The 23,750-nt window shown below is 34.6% G+C and overlaps 2 protein-coding genes across 3 annotated transcripts in view; one reads left to right on the forward strand and one right to left on the reverse strand.

Moving 5' to 3' along the window:
• The window catches only part of abcc8b (ATP-binding cassette, sub-family C (CFTR/MRP), member 8b), a 33,324-nt gene extending 17,042 nt beyond the window's left edge, over positions 1–16,282 (reverse strand). For both annotated transcript variants that reach the window (XM_016256072.1, XM_016256073.1), the window contains exons 1-16: positions 15,889–16,282; positions 15,386–15,527; positions 14,750–14,871; positions 14,448–14,614; positions 11,122–11,364; positions 9,753–9,941; positions 8,677–8,841; positions 8,429–8,584; positions 6,546–6,680; positions 4,539–4,701; positions 3,771–3,811; positions 3,525–3,676; positions 1,864–1,972; positions 910–1,041; positions 690–762; positions 491–596 (exon numbers count right to left, since the gene is read on the reverse strand). In XM_016256072.1, the coding sequence (XP_016111558.1) occupies positions 491–596; positions 690–762; positions 910–1,041; positions 1,864–1,972; positions 3,525–3,676; positions 3,771–3,811; positions 4,539–4,701; positions 6,546–6,680; positions 8,429–8,584; positions 8,677–8,841; positions 9,753–9,941; positions 11,122–11,364; positions 14,448–14,614; positions 14,750–14,871; positions 15,386–15,527; positions 15,889–16,231 (2,438 nt within the window). In that variant the 5' untranslated portion in view covers positions 16,232–16,282. The remainder of the gene's footprint in view (positions 1–490; positions 597–689; positions 763–909; positions 1,042–1,863; positions 1,973–3,524; positions 3,677–3,770; positions 3,812–4,538; positions 4,702–6,545; positions 6,681–8,428; positions 8,585–8,676; positions 8,842–9,752; positions 9,942–11,121; positions 11,365–14,447; positions 14,615–14,749; positions 14,872–15,385; positions 15,528–15,888) is intronic.
• A 939-nt stretch (positions 16,283–17,221) lies between these two features.
• Positions 17,222–23,750, forward strand: part of LOC107569902 (secretory carrier-associated membrane protein 5-like) — a 6,983-nt gene continuing 454 nt past the window's right edge. Inside the window, exons 1-3 of the mRNA XM_016256071.1 lie at positions 17,222–17,401; positions 18,816–18,864; positions 19,041–19,160. Coding sequence (XP_016111557.1) covers positions 18,858–18,864; positions 19,041–19,160 — 127 coding nt within the window. The 5' untranslated portion in view covers positions 17,222–17,401; positions 18,816–18,857. The remainder of the gene's footprint in view (positions 17,402–18,815; positions 18,865–19,040; positions 19,161–23,750) is intronic.

Genomic DNA, 23,750 nt, shown 5'->3' on the forward strand with positions numbered 1-23,750 from the left:
TTTTATTTAATTTTTTATTATGTTTTGTTATTTTTATATTCATTTTTGTTTTAATTCTAGTGCTTTGTTAATTTTGTTATGTGATTTTGTCATTTTATTCGTTTTTTTATATTACTATTTAGGTTTTATTTATTTTTATTTCAGTTTCAGTTTGAGATTTTATTTATTTATTAGTTGTTATTTATTTACTATTTTTTATTTTTGTTTGTTTGTTTGTTAGTAAAGTGCTTCAACAAACTTATTTCCTTTAGTTTTTGTTGCCTAATTTTCAATTAATTAATTTTGTATTTATTTATTTAGTTTTTATGTATAGTTTATTTTAGCATAATTTTTATTAACAAAAAAAAACATTTTTAGTTAACAATAATAACCATGAAATAAACAAGCTGAAAGAAGGGCTTTCATTATGTTGTATTAATGCCCTTTGACATGATGAGCACAGCCGCTAATAATCTTTATTAGTATAATTATGCATTATGTTGATTTTGACCTGTTCCATGTGATGTTTCCAGAAATCTTCTGCATCTCTCCCAGTGCTGCCAGCAAAAGAGAGGATTTCCCACATCCCACCTGCCCTACGATCATCGTCAGCTGACCTAACAGATCACGGGGGGTCCGAGGAAATACACTCAGTGCTTCCGTAAAATATGCTAGTACAGCACTACAGCAACTGTGAGACAAAACCTCACCGAAAGGAACCTTTATGTCGATATTGGTGAGAGTCGGGCATCCCTGCGTCCATGTGAAGTAGCCGTTCACAATCTAGGAAAAAACAGTTTAATACGCAGAAAACTATACTAAGTAATTTGATTATTAAAAAATCAACATCAACAGAATCGATCGATGTTCTAGACATTCAATATTCAAAACATTCAGTATTCAATAAAGCATGCATCATATGAATCGAACCTTTATGCAGACGTCCTCGTCCTGATTGGCTGATGCCGTCAGCTCCTGGTCCTGCTGCTCAAAGTTCCTGTTCACGTCCTGCTGGGCTTTATTCTTACGATTCACGAGCTTGGCCTGGAGCTGTAATGCATACTGAGGGCAGAGAGCCAAAACTCTTCATTCATGCAATGCAGGAATTATTCATAAAAAATATATAATAATAATAATTCATTACGATAATTTTAGGATTATTATTATTGAATGAAAATATACAAATTACTGACTAAAAACATTTTAGATATGAAAAAGATATGACATTTTTAAATATAAAAATATTTTTTAAATATATAAAATAAAAAACTGTGTGTTTAATAATACTAATTTTATTTTATATTTTACAACTGTAAAATTGCAAAACTAATATACATGTTACTAAAGATTTGAGTAGGTCTGCAGCATTTGGGGAAACAAATCAAATTGTGATTTCTCTGATAAAAATAGCAATAAAAAATAAAAATCCAGGCTTGCTGTGCTTGTAGAGTTGAACATTTTGGCAAATAAAATAATATAAAATAAAATAATAATTAATAATTGTTTTGTTGCTGTAATTATTATTATTAAATAAAAATGAGATAAGAAATAATGCAACTGTAATATATTAAAAAAGATATATTTAGGAAATATTTTAAATCAAATTAAATTGCAATACTAATATTTATGGCTGTCATAATTTCTGCCTGCCTTTAAATGTTTAATTAATTAAAAATAATCGCAGTGATTTTGGTTTTATTTTAATTAATCATGCAGCCCTAGTGTTGAGTGCAGATGCTTTTGAAACAATGCTTAAAGAGCAATACTCAATCTTCCTCTAACTTAAAAGTATAGTTAGAGTCCTTGCTTAAAATCTGTCCTTGTGTTTTCTGTGCAAGAGACCCGTTCACACGCGGGCTGGGACGGACACGAAGCTGAACTCACCACAGACTTAATGTTGCTGTTGTTGTTTTCTGTTGCTGCAGTTTGCACTGCAGGATCCTGATCGATCTTGATCTCAGTGCTGCCAAGAAATTCACTCAGCTTCTGCACGCTGAGAAGAGGTCAAACAATTAGGCTTTTTTGAGGTCAAATGTGTGAAACAATGAGACTGGAAGCATTAGTTCCTCATAGAGCTAGGCATTTTTTCCGATTTGATTGATTCATTTGAATTTAATGTTTTGCCATGATTTTATTTTTTAGAAATCGAGGAATCGCAATTTTGAATAGAAATATTACCAAACGTTAGAATTAGAGACTTTGACAATATGCCAATGATAACAGTGAAGAGAAAAGAACGATCCGACCGCTCGTGATTAACCGCTCAATGAAGGACCGTAAGTAGAATATATCGCTGCGTTTTTATAATGCTGTTTCATCCATGAGATGCTGCAAGAGATCAAATATTGTCCTATCCTAACAAACCATACATCAATGGAAAGCTTATTATTCCATGCTTACATAGAAAAAAACAAAGGAAAAGCAGTGCAATCGAATAAAAAAAGCTGTGAAGAACTACTACTGTACGTCTAATATTTCATGTGTGCATCATGGTGACCGGCTGAAAGCTGCTGTTCATTGTTTTTACAGAACATTTATAGTTAATAATAGTCTACTGGTGATATACCTTCAATCATTTTTGAAATTGAATCACCATGACTTTACAGATTTTTTAAAAGTATTTTCCTCGTATTATTTCTGCATATATGTGACCCTGGAGCACAAAACCAGTCGTACGGGTACATTTTATGAACTTGAGATGTATAAACCATCTGAAAGCTGAATAAATAAGCTTTCCATTGCTGTATGGTTTGTTAGGACAGGACAATATTTGGCTTGAGATGCAACTATTTGAAAATCTGGAATCTGAGGGTGCAAAAAAATCTAAATATTGAGAAAATCATCTTTAAAGTTGTTCAAATGAAGTTCTTAGCAATGCATATTACTAATCAAACATTAAGTTTTAATATATTTACGGTAGGAAGTTTACAAACTATCTTCATGGAACATGATCTTTACTTAATATCCTAATGATTTTTGGCATAAAATAAAAATGGTTAATTTTGATCCATACAGTGTATTGTTGGCTATTGCTACAAATATCCCCCAGCGACTTAACACTGCTTTTGTGCTCCTTATATATGTATAAGACAAGTTTGTACAATATGTCGTTGTAGTCCATGCGTAATTTCTGCAAAGATATTTAATACGTGATTTGTTTAACATGTTGACAGCCTCGTGTGCTGCACTTGGAATAGATTTTTCTTTAACTGCGCTCTTAAAAATAAAAGGTGTAGTTATGCCATAGAAGAACCATTTTTGGTTCCACAAAGAAGCATTCAGTCAAAGAAAGGTCTTCAGATGTTAAAGGTTCTTTACGGAACCATTTAGACAAAAAGGTTCTTCTATGGCATCGCTGTGAAGCACCTGCTGTATTGTAGAGTGTAGAGGGTTAAGAAAGAAAAAGTTACTTGAATCATGTTGTAGTTACATTCTCAAGTTAAAAATCGTCAAAAAAACGAGATTTTTTTTTTTGCCATATTGCCCATGCTGCCCTAGTTCCTGAAGTGTATGGATGTCAGGTGCGTGGTAATGGTGTCGGTCACCTGACCAGAGCTTTGACGGTGGAGTGCAGGACGCTGGAGAGCAGAAAGAGAGGCGTCACCAGGATGTGGAAGAGCGACAGCGAGCCGAACGCCACAGCGGGAGACAGATCGAAGTCTGTAGCGCTGTGCATGTGCACATGAACCGCAAAGATCTGCCGGCAGAGCACACACAGAGCTCTCACACTGACATACACACCAGTGAAGCTGAGAGAGAGAGAGAGGGCTTTACATAAGAGTGCGACTCACTGTGAGAACAGCAGCGATTGGGACGGCAGCATTCATGAAGACTGAGGACAAAAATGGAAGAAATAACTGCATGTTTAATTGATTTACATACAAATGCAATAAAATAAATGTTATTAATGTATTTATACTTTCATGCATGAAATCATTTAATTATAATATTGATTGTAGCATTTTTTGTAGCTGCTTTGAAACAATATTTACTGTGCACCTTTTGTAATTTTCTGATGAGCAATTTTATTTGATATTCTACAACATATGAATAATCCAAATGTAAATATATAATTTTAGATATTAAATATTTACATAATATAATTGTATTGAATTTCTAACATCTTCTGTTTTTTTGTGAAGCTGCTTTGTAAAAAAAAAATTTCTGAAAAGCACAAAAAAAAAAACTTAAATTAAATTAAATTTTCTTTTAGGTTTTTGTACTTTTCTAATAACCTATTATTATTATTGTTGTTATTGAATTTTAAATAACAGTATATTTTTACATCACACTCACACACACATGTATATATATTTTTTATTTATTTTTTTTGTATCTGTATGCATACATAAATGCATACATACGAATGTAAGTGTACATATATTTATGTGTACACTTACATGTACAATTATTTAAATAATTACATTTAATTGTAGCATGTTCTTGTTCAATTTTCTGATTTGTATATTTTATATGTAATCTCTGTTTTCCGGATATGAATGAGCTGTTTTATTTGTGTCGATGATTGTGATTGAAGTGTGTGTATGGTGACGGCTCACTGGAGAGGGACGTGTAGAGCGCAAACGTGCGCAGGTTCCTCAGCTCCTGTCTGCGCGTCTCCTCCACGCTGGACCTGAAGATGTGCTCCCACGCGTACAGCTTCAGCAGCTTGATTCCCCGCAGCAGCTCGTTGGTTTTCTTCAGTCTCTCGCCGGTGTGCTCCTGTAACACACAGCATCATGCATACAGCATCTGACTGATATTATAATGCAACCAAGGTGATTTACAGTACGTACATCTCATCATAAGCAGGGTTAGAAACCAGACTCCCAGCAGAGCATTTCAGGTTTCTTTCTATTCTATTTGAGCTATTTACAGTCTAGTGACAGAATCCAGGCCCGTAGCCAGCTCTGAGGTCACAGTTTTTCATGTTCAAAAATAAAAGTTGTTCTCCGAATGACTAATTTGTGGTTTAAAACTCCTTATGTGAATGTCTGCGTGACATGTATAATTCAGTTCAGACAGTTACATTTTGGATTGGACAGGATTGTTAAGTGTCAGTGGATTGCTGCGAGACGCTGCTGGAGTGAACGAGTCTTGAGAGAGTTTATAGGTTGCCAGATCAAGCTATTATAAGCATTTTGGACTTGTCCTTTCCACTTAATTTGACACTTTAGAAAGTTAATAAAGTGGGAAGTTGCAATTTAGAGTCAGCGATATCTTTATCTTATTTGCAAAACATTTGAAATAATTTCGGTGTATTTTTTTATTAGTTTTTATAGGAATATCTGGCAACACTGCATCACCTGCAATTAAACTGACAGTAATCAAAAAAGCCCATGGACAGGTTATTCCTGACAGAATAGCACATTCGCTAAGGGAACGGCAACACATATCATGATAGTATCTGTCAGAAACGTTATCAACTCTGTCAAAAACTGTAGGATTTAACACTAGTACACAGATCTGTAGAACTAATTACAGAATGAAATGAAACATACGCAAACACTAGCCTTGAGGAAGTCTACGCTATGTCGTTCAGTATAGTAATTAAATATGGTGACTCAGCCTCAGTAAACTGCTCACCAGCGTGCTCTTCTGTGCCCGTGAGAGTCGAGTGGCCACAAAATACTGCAGAGGAGCCAGAACCACGATGACGGTGGCACCGATCAGAGCGCTGACCCCCAGCAGAGAGTACAGCAGCAGAACCCCCATCACAATCTACACAGCATCTGACTGATATTATAATGCAACCAAGGTGATTTACAGTACGTACATCTCATCATAAGCAGGGTTAGAAACCAGACTCCCAGCAGAGCATTGCAGGTTTCTTTCTATTCTATTTGAGCTATTTACAGTCTAGTGACAGAATCCAGGCCCGTAGCCAGCTCTGAGGTCACAGTTTTTCATGTTCAAAAATAAAAGTTGTTCTCCGAATGACTAATTTGTGGTTTAAAACTCCTTATGTGAATGTCTGCGTGACATGTATAATTCAGTTCAGACAGTTACATTTTGGATTGGACAGGATTGTTAAGTGTCAGTGGATTGCTGCGAGACGCTGCTGGAGTGAACGAGTCTTGAGAGAGTTTATAGGTTGCCAGATCAAGCTATTATAAGCATTTTGGACTTGTCCTTTCCACTTAATTTGACACTTTAGAAAGTTAATAAAGTGGGAAGTTGCAATTTAGAGTCAGCGATATCTTTATCTTATTTGCAAAACATTTGAAATAATTTCGGTGTATTTTTTTATTAGTTTTTATAGGAATATCTGGCAACACTGCATCACCTGCAATTAAACTGACAGTAATCAAAAAAGCCCATGGACAGGTTATTCCTGACAGAATAGCACATTCGCTAAGGGAACGGCAACACATATCATGATAGTATCTGTCAGAAACGTTATCAACTCTGTCAAAAACTGTAGGATTTAACACTAGTACACAGATCTGTAGAACTAATTACAGAATGAAATGAAACATACGCAAACACTAGCCTTGAGGAAGTCTACGCTATGTCGTTCAGTATAGTAATTAAATATGGTGACTCAGCCTCAGTAAACTGCTCACCAGCGTGCTCTTCTGTGCCCGTGAGAGTCGAGTGGCCACAAAATACTGCAGAGGAGCCAGAACCACGATGACGGTGGCACCGATCAGAGCGCTGACCCCCAGCAGAGAGTACAGCAGCAGAACCCCCATCACAATCTACACAGCACAGCGATACAGCACGACGTACAACACATTTACGCATTTATCAGGTGTATATATAATACAGGGGTTAACAAATTACACCAGTGTTCCTCCAAAAATAAAAGCCAGAGGTCTTCAAAGCTCGATGGTTTGAATAATTGAAAGTGAAAAATTTAAAACAAATATTGGCAACTTATAATACAATTATTTTAATGTTTTTTACATTTTTTATTGTGCAACTCACAACAGTATTTTTTTAAAAATATCAGAGTTAAAACTAATAATCAGTGTTATTTTAAAATCACTATTATAGTTTAACTCTTTCCCCGCCACTGACGAGTTATCTCGTCTTTTAGAAGAAAACGCTTCTCCGCCAAAGACGAGTTTTTACGGCTTTTCGTGATTTCACTGTTATACACTCGGGGCGCTATTACACATCTTCTGAACGAGTACAAAACCTCCCGAATGAAAACACACCGGAACAGGACGGAGAAACCAGCCATCTCTTTTGTAAACAGATGCATATGAAAAATAATGCGATCCTCAGCAACAGACAGCATATAAATGAAAACTGCGCAATGTTACGGAGTAAAATGTTGATCAGGACGTGGTGTATGTCTGTGCAAGCTTTGGAGGTGTTGATGGAAGCGATTTACCTGATGTATGCTTTGATAATCTACTGAATATTATCCATATATGTAGTTTTTGATAAAAATGTGATTTTCTCACCTTTTTGCTCAAAATAATGATTTTTTTTATGAAACCTATATATATTCAAGTGTTGATAAAAAAAAGAATGAGTTAAGCTATAATAAAACAGATTTTTTGTTTAAAAGTAGAGGCTCTGATCTTTATTATGGCGTATTGCATATTCAAATATTCATAGTGCAAAATATACTGGAGGCCTTCAAATTTTAGTGAAAATAATGAAAATCGCTGGCGGTGGCTGGCAACTGTTTTTTAAAAATGCTGGCGGGGAAAGAGTTAATTCGTTTTTATTTGTATATATTCTGTTACTTCATTTTTTAATTCGTTTTTTCTTGTCATTTTTTACACTTTTTTTATTTTAAATATTTCTATATAGTTTTATATTTTTAAAACACTTTTGTTTTAGTTATTTTAGTACATCAAGGTAAAACGAGGAGACATGAACTAGCTGAAACTTTAAAAAGCTTATGTTTATTATATTTTTATTTTTATTTCAGTTAACATTTACTTTATTTCAAGCAACAAGATTTTTATAGTTTTACTTTTATTGAAGCTATAATAATAATAATAATAATAATAATAATAATAATAATAATAATAATAATAATAATAATAATAATAATAATAATAATGACAATAATAATAATAATAATAATAATAATAATAATAATAATAATAATAATAATAATAATAATAATAATAATAATAATAATAATAATAATAATAATGACCCAAAAAGAGAGCTCAGTTGTCAAATTGGTGTTAAAATCACCATATATTAGAAAATAATTGCTATATAATTTTAAAGTTATGCAGGATACATGGATATTTTGTTTACAAAAAAATAATTAAATAAAATTAAAAAATGACCCTCTAACACTAGCACACTCTATTCTATTTCTATTATATCTATTATATTATACTGTATATATATATTTTAAATGATTGAAATGTCATCTTAAAATCTCAGGGGTACTTCATTTTGAGTGAGTGAGTTTGAGTTTGAGTTTGGGAACCCATGGTATAATTTACATAAAGCATTAGTTGATCTTAACCTGAACCGGCATGGCCCACAGGTTGGGACAGAGAAAGAAGAACCACATGAGGTGGTTTGTGTCCCGGGCCACGAGACTGCAGATCTGAGCCGTGGTCATGTCGCCCATAGACATGTTAGATGTGCACAGACGCATGATCTTATGGTAAATCTTAGTCTGAATGGAAAAAACAAAAGAGAAACTGTTTCCAGGTTACCAGACTATTGTCTAATGAAGCCGTTAACGCACTGAAGCCGAGGGAATCTCACCTGAATGGCTGCTCTGAGTTTGATGCCGGTCTCGATGGCCACGTAATAAGACGCCTGAAGGAAGGTTCTCTGCAGCAGCAGCGCCAGAAACAGCAGCACCGCCAGAACATATGCGTTCGCTAGGAACGCTTCTGACGAGATGAAGTGCACTCCGAGCAGCTTCACCTACAAACAGAGTCAAGCGTGTCAAGTGTCCAGCAGTGGGACGATCTTGCAAGAACACGTCCAGGCCACATTTCTGTGGAAGCACGATTTCGTCACATAATTAATTTATACTTATTAACTTTTTACCTCACAATTCCATCTTTCTCTCGCAATTCCAAATTTCATTTTCACAATTCAGATTTTTTTTCTTCTGAAGTCTAAGTTTTTTATCTTATAGTTCTGACAATTGCAAGTTTATTATCTCTCGCAATTCTGACTTTTTTAAATGTTTTGATTTATTTGGAATTATGAGAAAAAAAACCTTGAATTATGGGATACAAAGTCACAATTGCTTTTTAAGAAAAAACATTTATCCTGTGGCAGAAACAGACTGTAGCAGAAAGTCTTAATTAGCTTTTTTCATTCATTACAATTATATATTTTTTATAAATTTTTTATATTCAATTGGAGAAAGAAAGAAAGGAAGAAAGAAAGTGGCCACAAACAGGTCAATAAATCTAGTAAGGGAGGAAGGCTAGTTTTTATATATTTATTAAAGCTCAGAGCATACAGTCATCTAATGGCTTTGAGATACAGTACATCACAGCAATCTCTGAGCTCTCGAAGCCCTTGAAGTGTGTTCAAATTGATCACGGGATGCGATAAACATTGTATCATCCCCCTTGTGTTTGTAAAGACAGAGGAGCACATATTTGTAGAGTACATATTCGATCTTAACCAGAGCAACCTATTTTTTAAGAAGTAAATACTATGAACTTGTTTCACAACAGCTCTCTGAGTCTTACGGGTTTGGAACGACACGAGGGTGAGTAATTAATGACACAATTTTCAATTTTGGGTGAACTATCCCTTTAAGTGCATCTTAACGGTCCGAATAGCTGCTGTGTATGCTGTATTATATGCATTGGTACCGGAGGCAGAGCGCTGTGATTGTCGCTGCTGATGTGATGAACAATCCCCGAGATGCAGAGCGGCCCGACGAAGCCCAGCAGGTCGGCTATGAAGCGGAAGGTGATGCTGAGCACCAGCGGCCGGCCGAACGCTTGACGCAGAGCGAGCCAGATCCACCGCGAGCCCTTCAGAGGGACCGGACCCTTCTCCTGCGCGGCACAGAGCTCAGCGTAAAACACTGTGTTTACGACAGACTATTATTCATTTGAATCCTCTCTAAACTGGCAATTTAGTAACCGGTGTGCTGATTATGTAAGTTCCACACCCAAACAGATTTGCTATCGTATCTTACATAAGGGCTTTGATCTGAAGTGTATCTGAAGTCCCTTCTGTTTTTCAGGACAAAGGGGATAAAAGCGATTCTGCTGTATTAAGGACACAAGCAGTCTGGTTATACAAGCGGACGTCAACGCAAAACAGGCTGGATCAGCCAAAAACACACACAGATGCTTGAAAACTAAAAATATCAGAGTTTGCAGATCTCTGAATTTGGCAGAGGAAAGGATCCAACCATTTAAATTGATGTAATATCTGCTTACATGCTGCTCTTCCTGGAATCCAGATTACATACTGCTGGCCTTTCATAACCAGTTTGCACAAACTCTGAGTGATATTGTCTATTTTCACTCATTATTTTTCAGTTAAGTGTTAATAAAGGCACTTTGTTGTGATTTGCATCAGTGTTCCCTAATGCATTGACCTCATACTTTATAAAAAAAAAATATATATATATATATATAGATATACTACTGTTCAAAAGTTTGGGGTCAACAAGTTTAAGAAATGCTCAGCAAAGACACATTAAACTGTTCAAAAGTGACAGTTTTGACAGACAATAAGTTATATTTCAAATAAATGTTGTACTTTCTATTATTCAAAGAAAATGTATCACAGTTTCCACAAACGTATTGTGCAGCACGACTGTTTTCAACATTGATAATAATCAGAAATGTTTCTCGAGCAGCAGAGCAGCATATTATACTGATTTCTGAAGATCATGTGACACTGAAGACTGGAGAAATGATGCTGAAAATACAGAGAAATAAATTACAGTTTAACAGAGATTCACACAGAAAACAGCTATTTTAAATTGTAATAATACGTCTGTATTTGTAAACAAATAAATGAAGAAGAGACTCAAAAACTTTGTAAAACAATCTTACAAACCCCAAAATAACGTGATGTGATAATGACCAATACTATGTTTTCAAATTGAAATCAACTTAAATTAAAACCTGAAATATGAGACTTTAGACCTTCAGACTGGACGGGGTAAATCCTCACAATGTAATACAGATATGGTGAGCGCAGTGAAGAAAGTTACTGTACCGCTTGCGCGTCGAAGGCCTTGCGGAGCCGCTGGAAGTTGGTGAGAGCTCTCATGGAAATGGGCAGCTTGCCGATGGTTTTCAGGTCGATGGGCCGCTTGTGTGCGGAGGTGATGAAGGTGTTCATCCACCAGTATGTGCTCTTAGACAGCAGATTAACGAACGGCTGCAGGAAACGAACGCCCAGGTCCTGGAGGTCATCCGGCGGCTTGACCTCTGTGGGACACGGAAACCACATGTAGCGCTGAAACCCAAGAGAGAACACCATCATTATTCAAGCATCAGCACCACACTCCCACGTGCTTTTGGATTTCAAAACCATCGTTCATTCCTTCTTTTGCTGCTGTAACAGATTTACTGTTTTGGGAAGCTTTACTTTTAATGTTGGATGCAGGGATTTGCTGCAGTTACGACAAGAGAATCAGCGAGGACATCGATGCTCAAGCTCTCTAATTCATCTTCAGTGTGCTCAGTGGATCTAGGTTTTGTGAAGAACACTCAAGTTTTTCAATCAATTAAAAAACAAAGACCACATGTTGGCTCTTCCCAGACTCTGTATTTCACAGCATTTATATTTGTCTTCTCTAGAATAACAGGAATTGTTATATTTGACTTCAGTCACGCAAATCAACATTTTGTGTTTTTAAGTCTGTTACAAGAGCATTGGTTGGAAAATACATTCATTATGGAGTCAAAACCTTGGCACAGATATTTGTAAAAGAATGAAGCATTGCAAAAGAAAATAAAAGTATTTAGCAAAAATGAACATGCTTTACAACATGAAAACATGAAAAAAATAAAAAATGAAGTATCACAAACGAAATACGCAGTAATAAGTATTGTATTTAAAAAAATAAAATTAAAAAAAAGTCTAATTTTCATTGGCTTTTGAAACAATTTCACTGTTTTTTTAGTAATCTTTGTGAAAAGAAGAGTGGTTCTAACGCACTGTTAGCGAACTTCAAAACTTAATAGCATATTTTAAAAAAAACTGTACATGAAGATGTAATATAAAAAAAAAAAATGAAATAAAAAGCCTCTTAAATGCATTTAAAGAGAGACACATTCATGACTTTCTTAACACACAACACAATAGAAAACTGACAAATTGAATTATGAAATTACATATAAAGATGTCGTGAAGTTCTACGTAAGTGGGTTAAAAAGGCACTCTTAAGTTTAACTAATTACATTTAATATCAATTTTAAAATATAATGCATATTCCTTTAAACGTAGATAACATGCAATTAAGTGTCTAAAGAAAGCTGCACTCAGTTCTCACTGAAGCATACACTTTCACAAAGGATGCTCTAGTAAAACTAGTAGCTTTCTAAAACAAGACTTGTTTTGCACACGTCTAGATACTTTGTTTCCAATTTGTTCAAACTCCAGAATTACTTATGTTAATGTCCAAAAACAGATGATGCATTATTTTCTTGACCAAACCATGAGGCCAAACGAGGTCCGGTTACGAGCCTGGATTATCCCCGGTGATGAGTTATGAACATTCATTTCTAAGCAGTCGTAAGTTCAAGACCTGGATTGAGTCTCTGTTCTCTTCAGAAGAACACAGCCCTCCTGATAAACAGCTTAGCAAAGCCAGCGGAAAGTGAGGGATTTGCCCCCGTCCAGCTCGCAAACAGCTGTCAGACACAAACAGAAGTTCATTGTGCGCTGCGGTGCCACTGGATTCAGCTGGAAACTACAGCCAGGCTCTCCGTATTTTAATCTCACATGGAGCTGGAGCAGCACGATTATGCAACACACCGAGGAGATCATGCCGTACCTAAAGCGCCAGTGTCCTCATGCTGTAATTTATTGTCTGACATGGAGGCGAATGTTTACTAAGTATTTTCTCAGAGAAGTATTTTTCCAAGAAATACATTCAAACATATATATTTTTTCCTGCCAGATAATACCAGTAAAGAATAATAAACTACATTTATTTATTGATTTGTGTTATGTTATGTTGTTGTTTTTTTTGTTTGTTTTTTTATTAATTGTTTAGCAATAATTATGCCAAATCGTCAATGTCCTCCAAAGTTTTTATTTATTTATTTATTTATTTATTTTTCCCAGGAAAATAATAATATTTTTCCAGCAGATTTCAATTGTCTCACAGTATATATATAAATAAAAGTTATTTATTATTATTATTTATATATTTTATTTATGATTATTTATATTTATATATTACTATTTATATAATGTTAATAATAATAATAATAATAATTATTATTATTATTATTATTATTATTATATTTGTAGTAATAGTAGTAGTAGTAGTAGTACCACCATATATTTATTTAATTTAATTTAATTTAATTTAATTTAATTTAATTTAATTTAATTTAATTTAATTTAATTTAATTTAATTTAATTTAATTTAATTTAATTTAATTTAATTTAATTTAATTTAATTTAATTTAATTTAATTTAATTTAATTTAATTTAATTTAATTTAATTTAATTTAATTTAATTTAATTTAATTTAATTTAATTTAATTTAATTTAATTTAATTTAATTTAATTTAATTTAATTTAATTTAATTTAATTTAATTTAATTTAATTTAATTTAATTTAATTTAATTTAATTTAATTTAATTTAATTTAATTTAATTTAATTTAATTTAATTTAATTTTATTTTATTTTATTTTATTTAATTTTATTTAATTTTATTTAATTTTATTTAATTTTATTTAATTTTATTTAATTTTATTTTATTTTATTTTATTTTATTTTATTTTATTTTATTTTATTGTCTGACATGGAGGCGAATGGTTAATAGGTCGTTTTTTCAGACAAGTATTTTTCCAGCATTTCACACACACAACGTTTTAATATAAATATTTGTTCTTGCAATTGTGCAATTTAATGATCAAAGATAACATTTTTATGCATGACATTTCTGATGTCACCACTGGAAATAATGGTAATGGTTTTGTAAATAATGCTCAGTTTCTTGCACAGACTGATTGTTTCATTTCATAAGACCTCGATATATTGTCATGAGCCGTGGGGGTTTAATTTGTGTTCCTTGACATGTTTTTTTTTCTTCTTCTCAAAAACGTACAGCTGCTGACTTGCATTTTATGATTCACAAGGAGCACGGTTTCAGCTCAAACTCTTCTTCACTGTTCAACTGATGAAAAAGTCACCTAGATTTTGGATGGCCTGAGGCTGCGTAAATTAACAGCAAACTTTCATGTTTGGGTGAACTGTCCCTTTAAACACTGTCTCCATTAATCCACTCTCTGTGTGGCAGATATGCATTATTTTACACAAACACACCCGCTATAAACAATCCTCTGACCCCGTGCTTACCCTCCGCAGTATCACATTGACCTCGACTCCCAGCAGCAAGCCGTACAGAAGCGCCAGCAGTCCTGTGATGCAGAAACGCAGCTCCCTCAAACCAATGCCGTGATCGTCATACTTCACAAACTTGATGGTTTTGGTGATAAAGGCCAAAGTCCAATAGATCAGCAATGCTGGGTGAGAAGAGAAATAATTCATGAACGTATTATGAGACGTTTGCATACTGCACTACATTCAGTGTTTATCTCAGGGATCATAATAACTGCATCAGTCCAGTGATGAATCATGCTGTCAGGGTCTGCTTATACCTATAAGCAGCTTGGGGAAGTTGGAGGTCTCTATGTTATGGTAATAGACGATGGACGTGATGGCAGCCAGTATCCCGAGTCCTGCCGGCATGTAGAGGTGGAGATGACGGGACTGATTAAACCTGGTGGAGAATTTCATTCAGTCAGTAAATACTGCAACAGGATCACACTCGTCACGGGCTGAACTGCCTCTTATTATCTATAGTTCTGTGCTGAAAATGAGGCTTTATCTACACGTACATTTTTATGATCTCAATGCAACTAACATTTGTTTAAATTCCTAAAAATATATATATTTTTAAGGTTTTTGAAAGTTGTCTCTTCTGCTCAGCTAGGCTGCATTTATATTATATATTAAACTAATTTATTTCTGTGATGCGCAGCTGTATTTTCAGCATCATTACTCCAGTCTTCAGTGTCACATGATTTTCAGAAATCAGTCTAATATGCTGATTTGCTGCTCGAGAAACTCGAGACGTACTGATTATACAATACACACACACACACATATATATATATATATATATATATATATAAAACTTTTTTATTCCTCATGACTAAATAACTGCAAAACTGTCAAGCACCAATGGGCTGATAACGACTGAAGCGAAGCCATCGTTTAGTAGTTGTTCTCACCCGTCCGACACGATCCCCTCAGCGATCTCACACACCAGCACGAAGAGCAGGACAATGGTGAGCAGCCAGCGGAAGTTATGACCGGGGAAATGAAGCCACGTGCTGTGATGAATGTGAACCTTAGAGCTCTGACTGCCCCAGCCTACGAACACAACCACACCATCACACAAAACCACAGCATCTTAAAAGCTTAAAAATAAAGCTTCTCTACCTATAACATCAATGCAACCATTCCATTGCACACAAGGTTCTTTAGATTATTCAAATGTACTTTACATTAAAAACAATTGCTTCTTTTAAAAACTGTTCATTGAAAGGTTCTTTGGGGAACCAAAAATGGTACGATTTGAAAACAGTTGAGTGTAGCTGTGATTTTTCTCAATGCACTTGAACAATGTTTGATATTCTTATTTGTGTCTTGGAGGACCATATTTGAACCCAAGCCCAGGTTCATAATGAGTTGATCTCAAGTGCAAAATGTGAAGTCTGAGAAAGCGTCTCACCGATGAAGAGGATGGGGAAGGTGCTAAACAGCAAGAAGACATGAGGGACGACACCGAGAGCGTCCAGAAAGCAGCCGTTATTCAGCAGGCCATTATCAACCTTATATGCTGAGGAGTTATCAGAGCCACAGAAGGACAGAGTCGAGTTGGAGACGGGAGTCTGTGGAGACCAAACAGACAAGGTTTGTAGACACAGAAACAGGCGGCAAATGCAGCAGTTATGGGAATATATGAATGCAGCAGACCAATCATTGTGAAGGATGTGTTGTGTCTGAAGCACTGGGGTGTCCTCAGGTAAAGCTACTGTAATCCTCCGATCCACGGTTTGAATTAAAAAAGCCATATTGCAATATTGAGATCCTTAAATCATCTTTTTGCTACAGCTTCAGTCTCACTGCAAGCCTGACAGGAGAGATTACCAGTCCTCACTCACTGTCATTAATCTCCACCCTCATCCTCGCTCTGCTTGCATGCATTTGATCCCATAACGTCACCAAATAATTAAGAAATGCACAATTATAAAGACAAATAAATGTCTTATTTATCTATGTACCTCCCAAAGTTAAAACATTGTCCATAAGATGAATATATCAGTTGCATTCATAAGTGTATTTGAGCGTTTTATGAGTTTACTTACAGTATGTAATGTAATTGTAAGGGGGAAATGTCGTTTGTACATTTATAAGCATGATAGAACTAAGAAATGAAGCTTTAAAGTAGATATGAGTTGACATAGAAACTCTGCTACTTAGTGGCGAAACAATGCAAATGCACGAACACTGAAACATATTTTAGAAACAATATAAAATAATTGAATTAAACTTGACATACTGAAATTTGAAATAGCGTAGGCTACTCCAAACATATGTCCTTTATTTAGAACATTTGCATTTGTTTACAGTGAGGGAGAACTTCACTCTATATTCTCAGGAGTTTATGACAGCTTCCATAATTGATCTAATGATTTACACACTTATGTTGGTTGTTGATACAAATATGTGACTCATATTCGCCTTTTTGGACATTTATTAGGTGCACTTGTTAAATCCCTTTCTGAGGTATTTGAAATCTCTTGTGATTAAAATACGAATAACTTTACATTTGTAGAGAAGAACATCTTGCATTCGTTTATATGCATGGAAATACTTGATAATCAAATACTTGGTCATGATAACGAGGTCAGTCGCAGGTCGAAGGTCTTTAACACGCGCACCAAACACAACTTCAGCACCGCGGACAGCAACCGCCGTCCAGCGCGGTGATTGGCCAACGAGGTGGAAGAGGGCGTGTTCAGAACGTAATACTGCACTCCTATTGGCTAAAATCCGTAAGCGTAGTCATTGATGTGTCTGGATATGCGAGGAATGTGTTAACTCAATGAAGATTACAAGAAACTGAAGAAACGAGCGTCTCTGCTTCCTTTAGTTTGTGCTGTGCTTGGTTTGCTGTGAAAGAGTGCTTAAGCATGCACTAGAAGTCATGTTACTGTAGGGCTCTCGGTGTGCAGGACAAGGTAAAGCGATTATTTTCCTCTCCATTCGTTCTCTGAGCTTAGCTTGAGCTGACATGATGGATGGATTTCATTTGCTCACTGTTTGTAGTAAATGTCCGCGAAACAAACACATGCAGCATCAGGGATGTAAGCAATAGTCCGAAGATAAATGTCGAGACGCATTTTAGTGTGTCAGTATAGAAAACACACACTTATAGCCTGTCTGTGATCCTGTGTCTTAATCCAGAGCTCTTAACACACTCCCAGCCTGCACACATGCACACATGCAGACATGAAACACTATCAGCTTCAAGAGAGTTCAAAGTGTCGTCGTTTTAAACAAAGCATGCAGTTCTTCAGCTGGACTTTGAATATAACCCGATCTCAGAGACCTTTTTGACTCCTGTTTGTCCATGACTATATTCAAATGCCCACATATTTAGGCTAATATGTACCTCAAGGTCTTCTTTTATATATATATATATATACTATTATATTAACATAGGCTATAGTGTCAGGTTGGAAGTCATTAAGATGTTTTAATGTTTTTAAGATAAGATCTTGTAATGTCTGTTCACCAAAGCTGCATTTATTTGATAAAAAATGCAGTAAAAACAGTAATATTATTATAATTTGAAACAGCTGTTTTCTATGTGAATATCTGTTAAACTGTAATGTATTTCTGTGATGCGCAGCTGTATTTTCAGCATCATTCCTCCAGTCTTCAGCGTCACATGATCTTCAGAAATCACTATAATATACTGATTTTGTGCCCAATTATTAGCGATTGATTAATAATGGTTCCTAATATTATCAGTGCTGAAGTTTCTGCTTCTTGGTATTTATGCGGGAACTGTAAAGCATGTATTCAAGATTATTTGATGAATAGAAAACCCAAAAGAACAGCATTTATTTGAAATATTGTGTAACTTTATAAATGTCTTTACAATCTGTCACTTTTAAACAGTTTAATTCACCCTTACTGAATAAACGTATTCATTTCTTTGTCCTTTTGTGTTTGTGTATCATAGTTTACACCAAAATATTGTGCAGCACAACTGTTTTCAGCATTGATAATAATCAGAAATGTTTCTCGAGCAGCAGATCAGCATATTATACTGATTTCTGAAGATCATGTGACACTGAAGACTGGAGTAATGATGCTGAAAATACAGCTGCGCATCACAGAAATACATTACAGTTTAACAGAGATTCACATAGAAAACAGCTGTTTTAAACTGCAATAATGTTTCACAATTTTGTACTGTATTTTTAATCAAATAAATGCAGCCTTGTGAGCAGAAAAAAGGTAATTGTTTCAAACTCTGTGACAACTTGCCCCTACATGCCCTACTGTTGGTCAATGTTCATTATTCTGTAAATGTTCATAATGTACATACATTGAGCTGATCATATGTATGCTTTTCACTTGTAGTTTCACAGCTCTTAAGCACAACTAGCCAACACCAGTTTCCCAATGGCTGGTAAGCATGCTAAATCAAAACTAACCAACTAACTAACTAACTAAATAACTAAATAAATTCTTAATAATACTACTACTAATAATAATAATAATACTTCATTCATTACAAAAGTATAAACAATAACAAAGTGCATTTTACTGTACATGTATGCATTATTCTGTTGATTTGTCCTGTAGAGAACAACTTTCCTCCTCTGCCTGGCTTTATTCCTCTGAAGCCGTGCTTCCACCAGGACTTTGAGGAGATTCCTGACCAGCACCGCACCATGTGCAAGAGACTCTACCACCTGTGGATCTGTGAGTCTGGAAAACACACCAAACCAACCTAAAATAATAACCAGGTCTAATTCACAGAGATGCTGCTGGGAAAATATCTCCTCGTGTTCTGTCTCGGACCCATAGTGGTGTAAACTGTGATTGCACGGAGTCTGTGGAATATTTTTTTTTAAACCAATGTATGTCTGAGATAGATTAGTATATCTTATTAAGTATTTGTATATTTTTACAGTATTTTTACCTGAAAAGCCAATCAAAAACGTAACAGTAAGTAACCTACATATCTTTAAAATGTGCAAATATTACAAAATAATATTATCTTGCTTATTACTGAGATATTGCCGCAGCTTCCCCTTGTGATGAAGTGTGCCTCATTGTATTGAATGTGCACATATAGTGTACATCAAATCTTAAAAGTATATTTAAAAAAAAAATGAAATAAAAGGCCATTATAGTGACATTCATAACTGTGTTTCTTTAACCACACTTATAGTGCACTTTGTAACAATGTCAATAACTGACTAACATACTAAAGCGCATACAATTTGAATGTACTAAACTGCAACTTCATCATTATCTGCACTAATGAAATCAGTAAGCATATTTTGTTCTGAGGGGGTTCAACAATGATGCGGATGCAGTAATGCTGAGAAACACTGGCCTGTTTATTACAGACACACTGCTGTGGATGACAGTGTATCAGGCTGTGCTGTATTACATTAATAATGCTCTTCTCCTGCTGTAGATCCTACTTGTAGCTGCTCCTGCCAAAGGTATCCTCTCGTTGTTGTTTTTGAGTGAAATGGCATGCTTTTCTACAAATTCGACTTATTTATTATTATTATTAATTCAATGTATTTTTCCCCCTTAAATGCCTAGAATTATTTAAAATATATTTCCATGGAGCCAGTATTTTTTCTTTTTCTCTTTTGGTCGTTAAGTAGACTGCATGTATGGGATCAGACTCCTGCCAAATGTATTGCAGTCACGGATAAAAAAACAAAACAAAAAAAACCAAGCGTGAAATCAAAATGTAAAAACGCAAGTAAAATTATATTGCACACAATTTAAAATGAAAGCAAAGTTTTCAAAATAGCAAACAATGGTCAAAATAAAAACAAAAAAAATAATAAGTGTAAATCAAAAATGTAATAACGCTTTTAAAAAAAATAATAAGCACGAATCAAATCTTTAAACACATTTAAAATCATATTGCACAAAACTGAAATATTAATGCAAAATTATCCTTGGTTATGTTTCTCTGTTTTTTGTGCTCTCAGACATTTTCTGCACATATTTGTATTTATTTATTGTAAAACTACTAATAATAATAATAATACTTCATTCATTACAAAAGTATAAACAATAACAAAGTGCATTTTACTGTACATGTATGCATTATTCTGTTGATTTGTCCTGTAGAGAACAACTTTCCTCCTCTGCCTGGCTTTATTCCTCTGAAGCCGTGCTTCCACCAGGACTTTGAGGAGATTCCTGACCAGCACCGCACCATGTGCAAGAGACTCTACCATCTGTGGATCTGTGAGTCTGGAAAACACACCAAACCAACCTAAAATAATAACCAGGTCTAATTCACAGAGATGCTGCTGGGAAAATATCTCCTCGTGTTCTGTCTCGGACCCATAGTGGTGTAAGCTGTGATTGCACGGAGTCTGTGGAATATTTTTTTTTAAACCAATGTATGTCTGAGATAGATTAGTATATCTTATTAAGTATTTGTATATTTTTACAGTATTTTTACCTGAAAAGCCAATCAAAAACGTAACAGTAAGTAACCTACATATCTTTAAAATGTGCAAATATTACAAAATAATATTATCTTGCTTATTACTGAGATATTGCCGCAGCTTCCCCTTGTGATGAAGTGTGCCTCATTGTATTGAATGTGCACATATAGTGTACATCAAATCTTAAAAGTATATTTAAAAAAAAAATGAAATAAAAGGCCATTATAGTGACATTCATAACTGTGTTTCTTTAACCACACTTATAGTGCACTTTGTAACAATGTCAATAACTGACTAACATACTAAAGCGCATACAATTTGAATGTACTAAACTGCAACTTCATCATTATCTGCACTAATGAAATCAATAAGCATATTTTGTTCTGAGGGGGTTCAACAATGATGCGGATGCAGTAATGCTGAGAAACACTGGCCTGTTTATTACAGACACACTGCTGTGGATGACAGTGTATCAGGCTGTGCTGTATTACATTAATAATGCTCTTCTCCTGCTGTAGATCCTACTTTTAGCTGCTCCTGCCAAAGGTATCCTCTCGTTGTTGTTTTTGAGTGAAATGGCATGCTTTTCTACAAATTCTACTTATTTATTATTATTATTAATTCAATGTATTTTTCCCCCTTAAATGCCTAGAATTATTTAAAATATATTTCCATGGAGCCAGTATTTTTTCTTTTTCTCTTTTGGTCGTTAAGTAGACTGCATGTATGGGATCAGACTCCTGCCAAATGTATTGCAGTCACGGATAAAAAAACAAAACAAAAAAAACCAAGCGTGAAATCAAAATGTAAAAACGCAAGTAAAATTATATTGCACACAATTTAAAATGAAAGCAAAGTTTTCAAAATAGCAAACAATGGTCAAAATAAAAACAAAAAAAATAATAAGTGTAAATCAAAAATGTAATAACGCTTTTAAAAAAAATAATAAGCACGAATCAAATCTTTAAACACATTTAAAATCATATTGCACAAAACTGAAAAATTTAAAATGAAAGCAAAGTTTTCAAAATAGCAAACAATGGTCAAAATAAAAACAAAAAAAATAAGTGTAAATCAAAAATGTAATAACGCTTTTAAAAAAAATAATAAGCACAAATCAAATCTTTAAACACATTTAAAATCATATTGCACAAAACTGAAATATTAATGCAAAATTATCCTTGGTTATGTTTCTCTGTTTTTTGTGCTCTCAGACATTTTCTGCACATATTTGTATTTATTTATTGTAAATATTGTATGCTTATGCTGTTTTTCCCTTTGCTCTTTATTCCACGTTCTGCGCTTCTTCTTCCAAATGTTGCGGTTAGAGTTTCATGTCTCTCAGGGCGTGCTTAAGTGTCATCATTGGTCCACTAGTTCTAGATTGACAGCTCCTCCTCAATCTATCATATATGTAGCTATGCAAATAAACACAACATGCAAATAAATCATTGTGTATATCAAATCCACCTGGCCTCTGTAACTGTCTACTCTTTAGCACTATTGTTTTCAATGCAAAAACATTACATTAATTCAAAAATAATTTACAGATTTACTCATTTAACGTTAACGGATCGCCAGGTAGGCGTACAGCAGTGACAGACAGACACATATAACGGTGTGTACAAGTTCACCTGTACAAGTGAACACAGAACACGGAGCATCGGCAGTAATGAGGCGTGTTGGAGTGACGTCACCGCCCCACTTCGGCTGATTGGCTGAGGAGGAGCTGTCAATCTAGAACTAGTGGACCAATGATGACGCTTAAGCACGCCCTGAGAGACATGAAACTCTAACCGCAACATTTGGAAGAAGAAGCGCAGAACGTGGAATAAAGAGCAAAGGGAAAAATAGAATAAGCATACAAAAAATACAAATATGTGCAGAAAATGTCTGAGAGCACAAAAAACAGAGAAACATAACCAAGGATAATTTTGCATTAATATTTCAGTTTTGTGCAATATGATTTTAAATGTGTTTAAAGATTTGATTCGTGCTTATTATTTTTTTTAAAAGCGTTATTACATTTTTGATTTACACTTATTATTTTTTTTGTTTTTATTTTGACCATTGTTTGCTATTTTGAAAACTTTGCTTTCATTTTAAATTGTGTGCAATATAATTTTACTTGCGTTTTTACATTTTGATTTCACGCTGCGTACAGCAGTGACAGACAGACACATATAACGGTGTGTACAAGTTCACCTGTACAAGTGAACACAGAACACGGAGCATCGGCAGTAATGAGGCGTGTTGGAGTGACGTCACCGCCCCACTTCGGCTGATTGGCTGAGGAGGAGCTGTCAATCTAGAACTAGTGGACCAATGATGACGCTTAAGCACGCCCTGAGAGACATGAAACTCTAACCGCAACATTTGGAAGAAGAAGCGCAGAACGTGGAATAAAGAGCAAAGGGAAAAACAGCATAAGCATACAATATTTACAATAAATAAATACAAATATGTGCAGAAAATGTCTGAGAGCACAAAAAACAGAGAAACATAACCAAGGATAATTTTGCATTAATATTTCAGTTTTGTGCAATATGATTTTAAATGTGTTTAAAGATTTGATTCGTGCTTATTATTTTTTTTAAAAGCGTTATTACATTTTTGATTTACACGTATTATTTTTGATCCGTGACCATTGTTTGTGTAACGAAGGAGGCGTAGTGCATTTTAAAACTTTTGCATGTCACAGTTGTGTGTAACACAAGTGTATTTATTGGCTAAACTGCTCTAGCTCTGTGTTCAGTAAGTGTGTGTCTTCAGCTTATATGACATCCATAAGCTTTGTTCAAATGCAGTGCAGTAGTTGAGATGCTGGATTGTGGATCATCAGGTTACTCTTCTTGATAAAGCA

The sequence above is a fragment of the Sinocyclocheilus grahami genome, unplaced genomic scaffold (assembly GCF_001515645.1).
Source record: "Sinocyclocheilus grahami isolate Dianchi unplaced genomic scaffold, SAMN03320097.WGS_v1.1 scaffold1393.1, whole genome shotgun sequence".
Classification (NCBI taxonomy): Eukaryota; Metazoa; Chordata; class Actinopteri; order Cypriniformes; family Cyprinidae; genus Sinocyclocheilus; species Sinocyclocheilus grahami.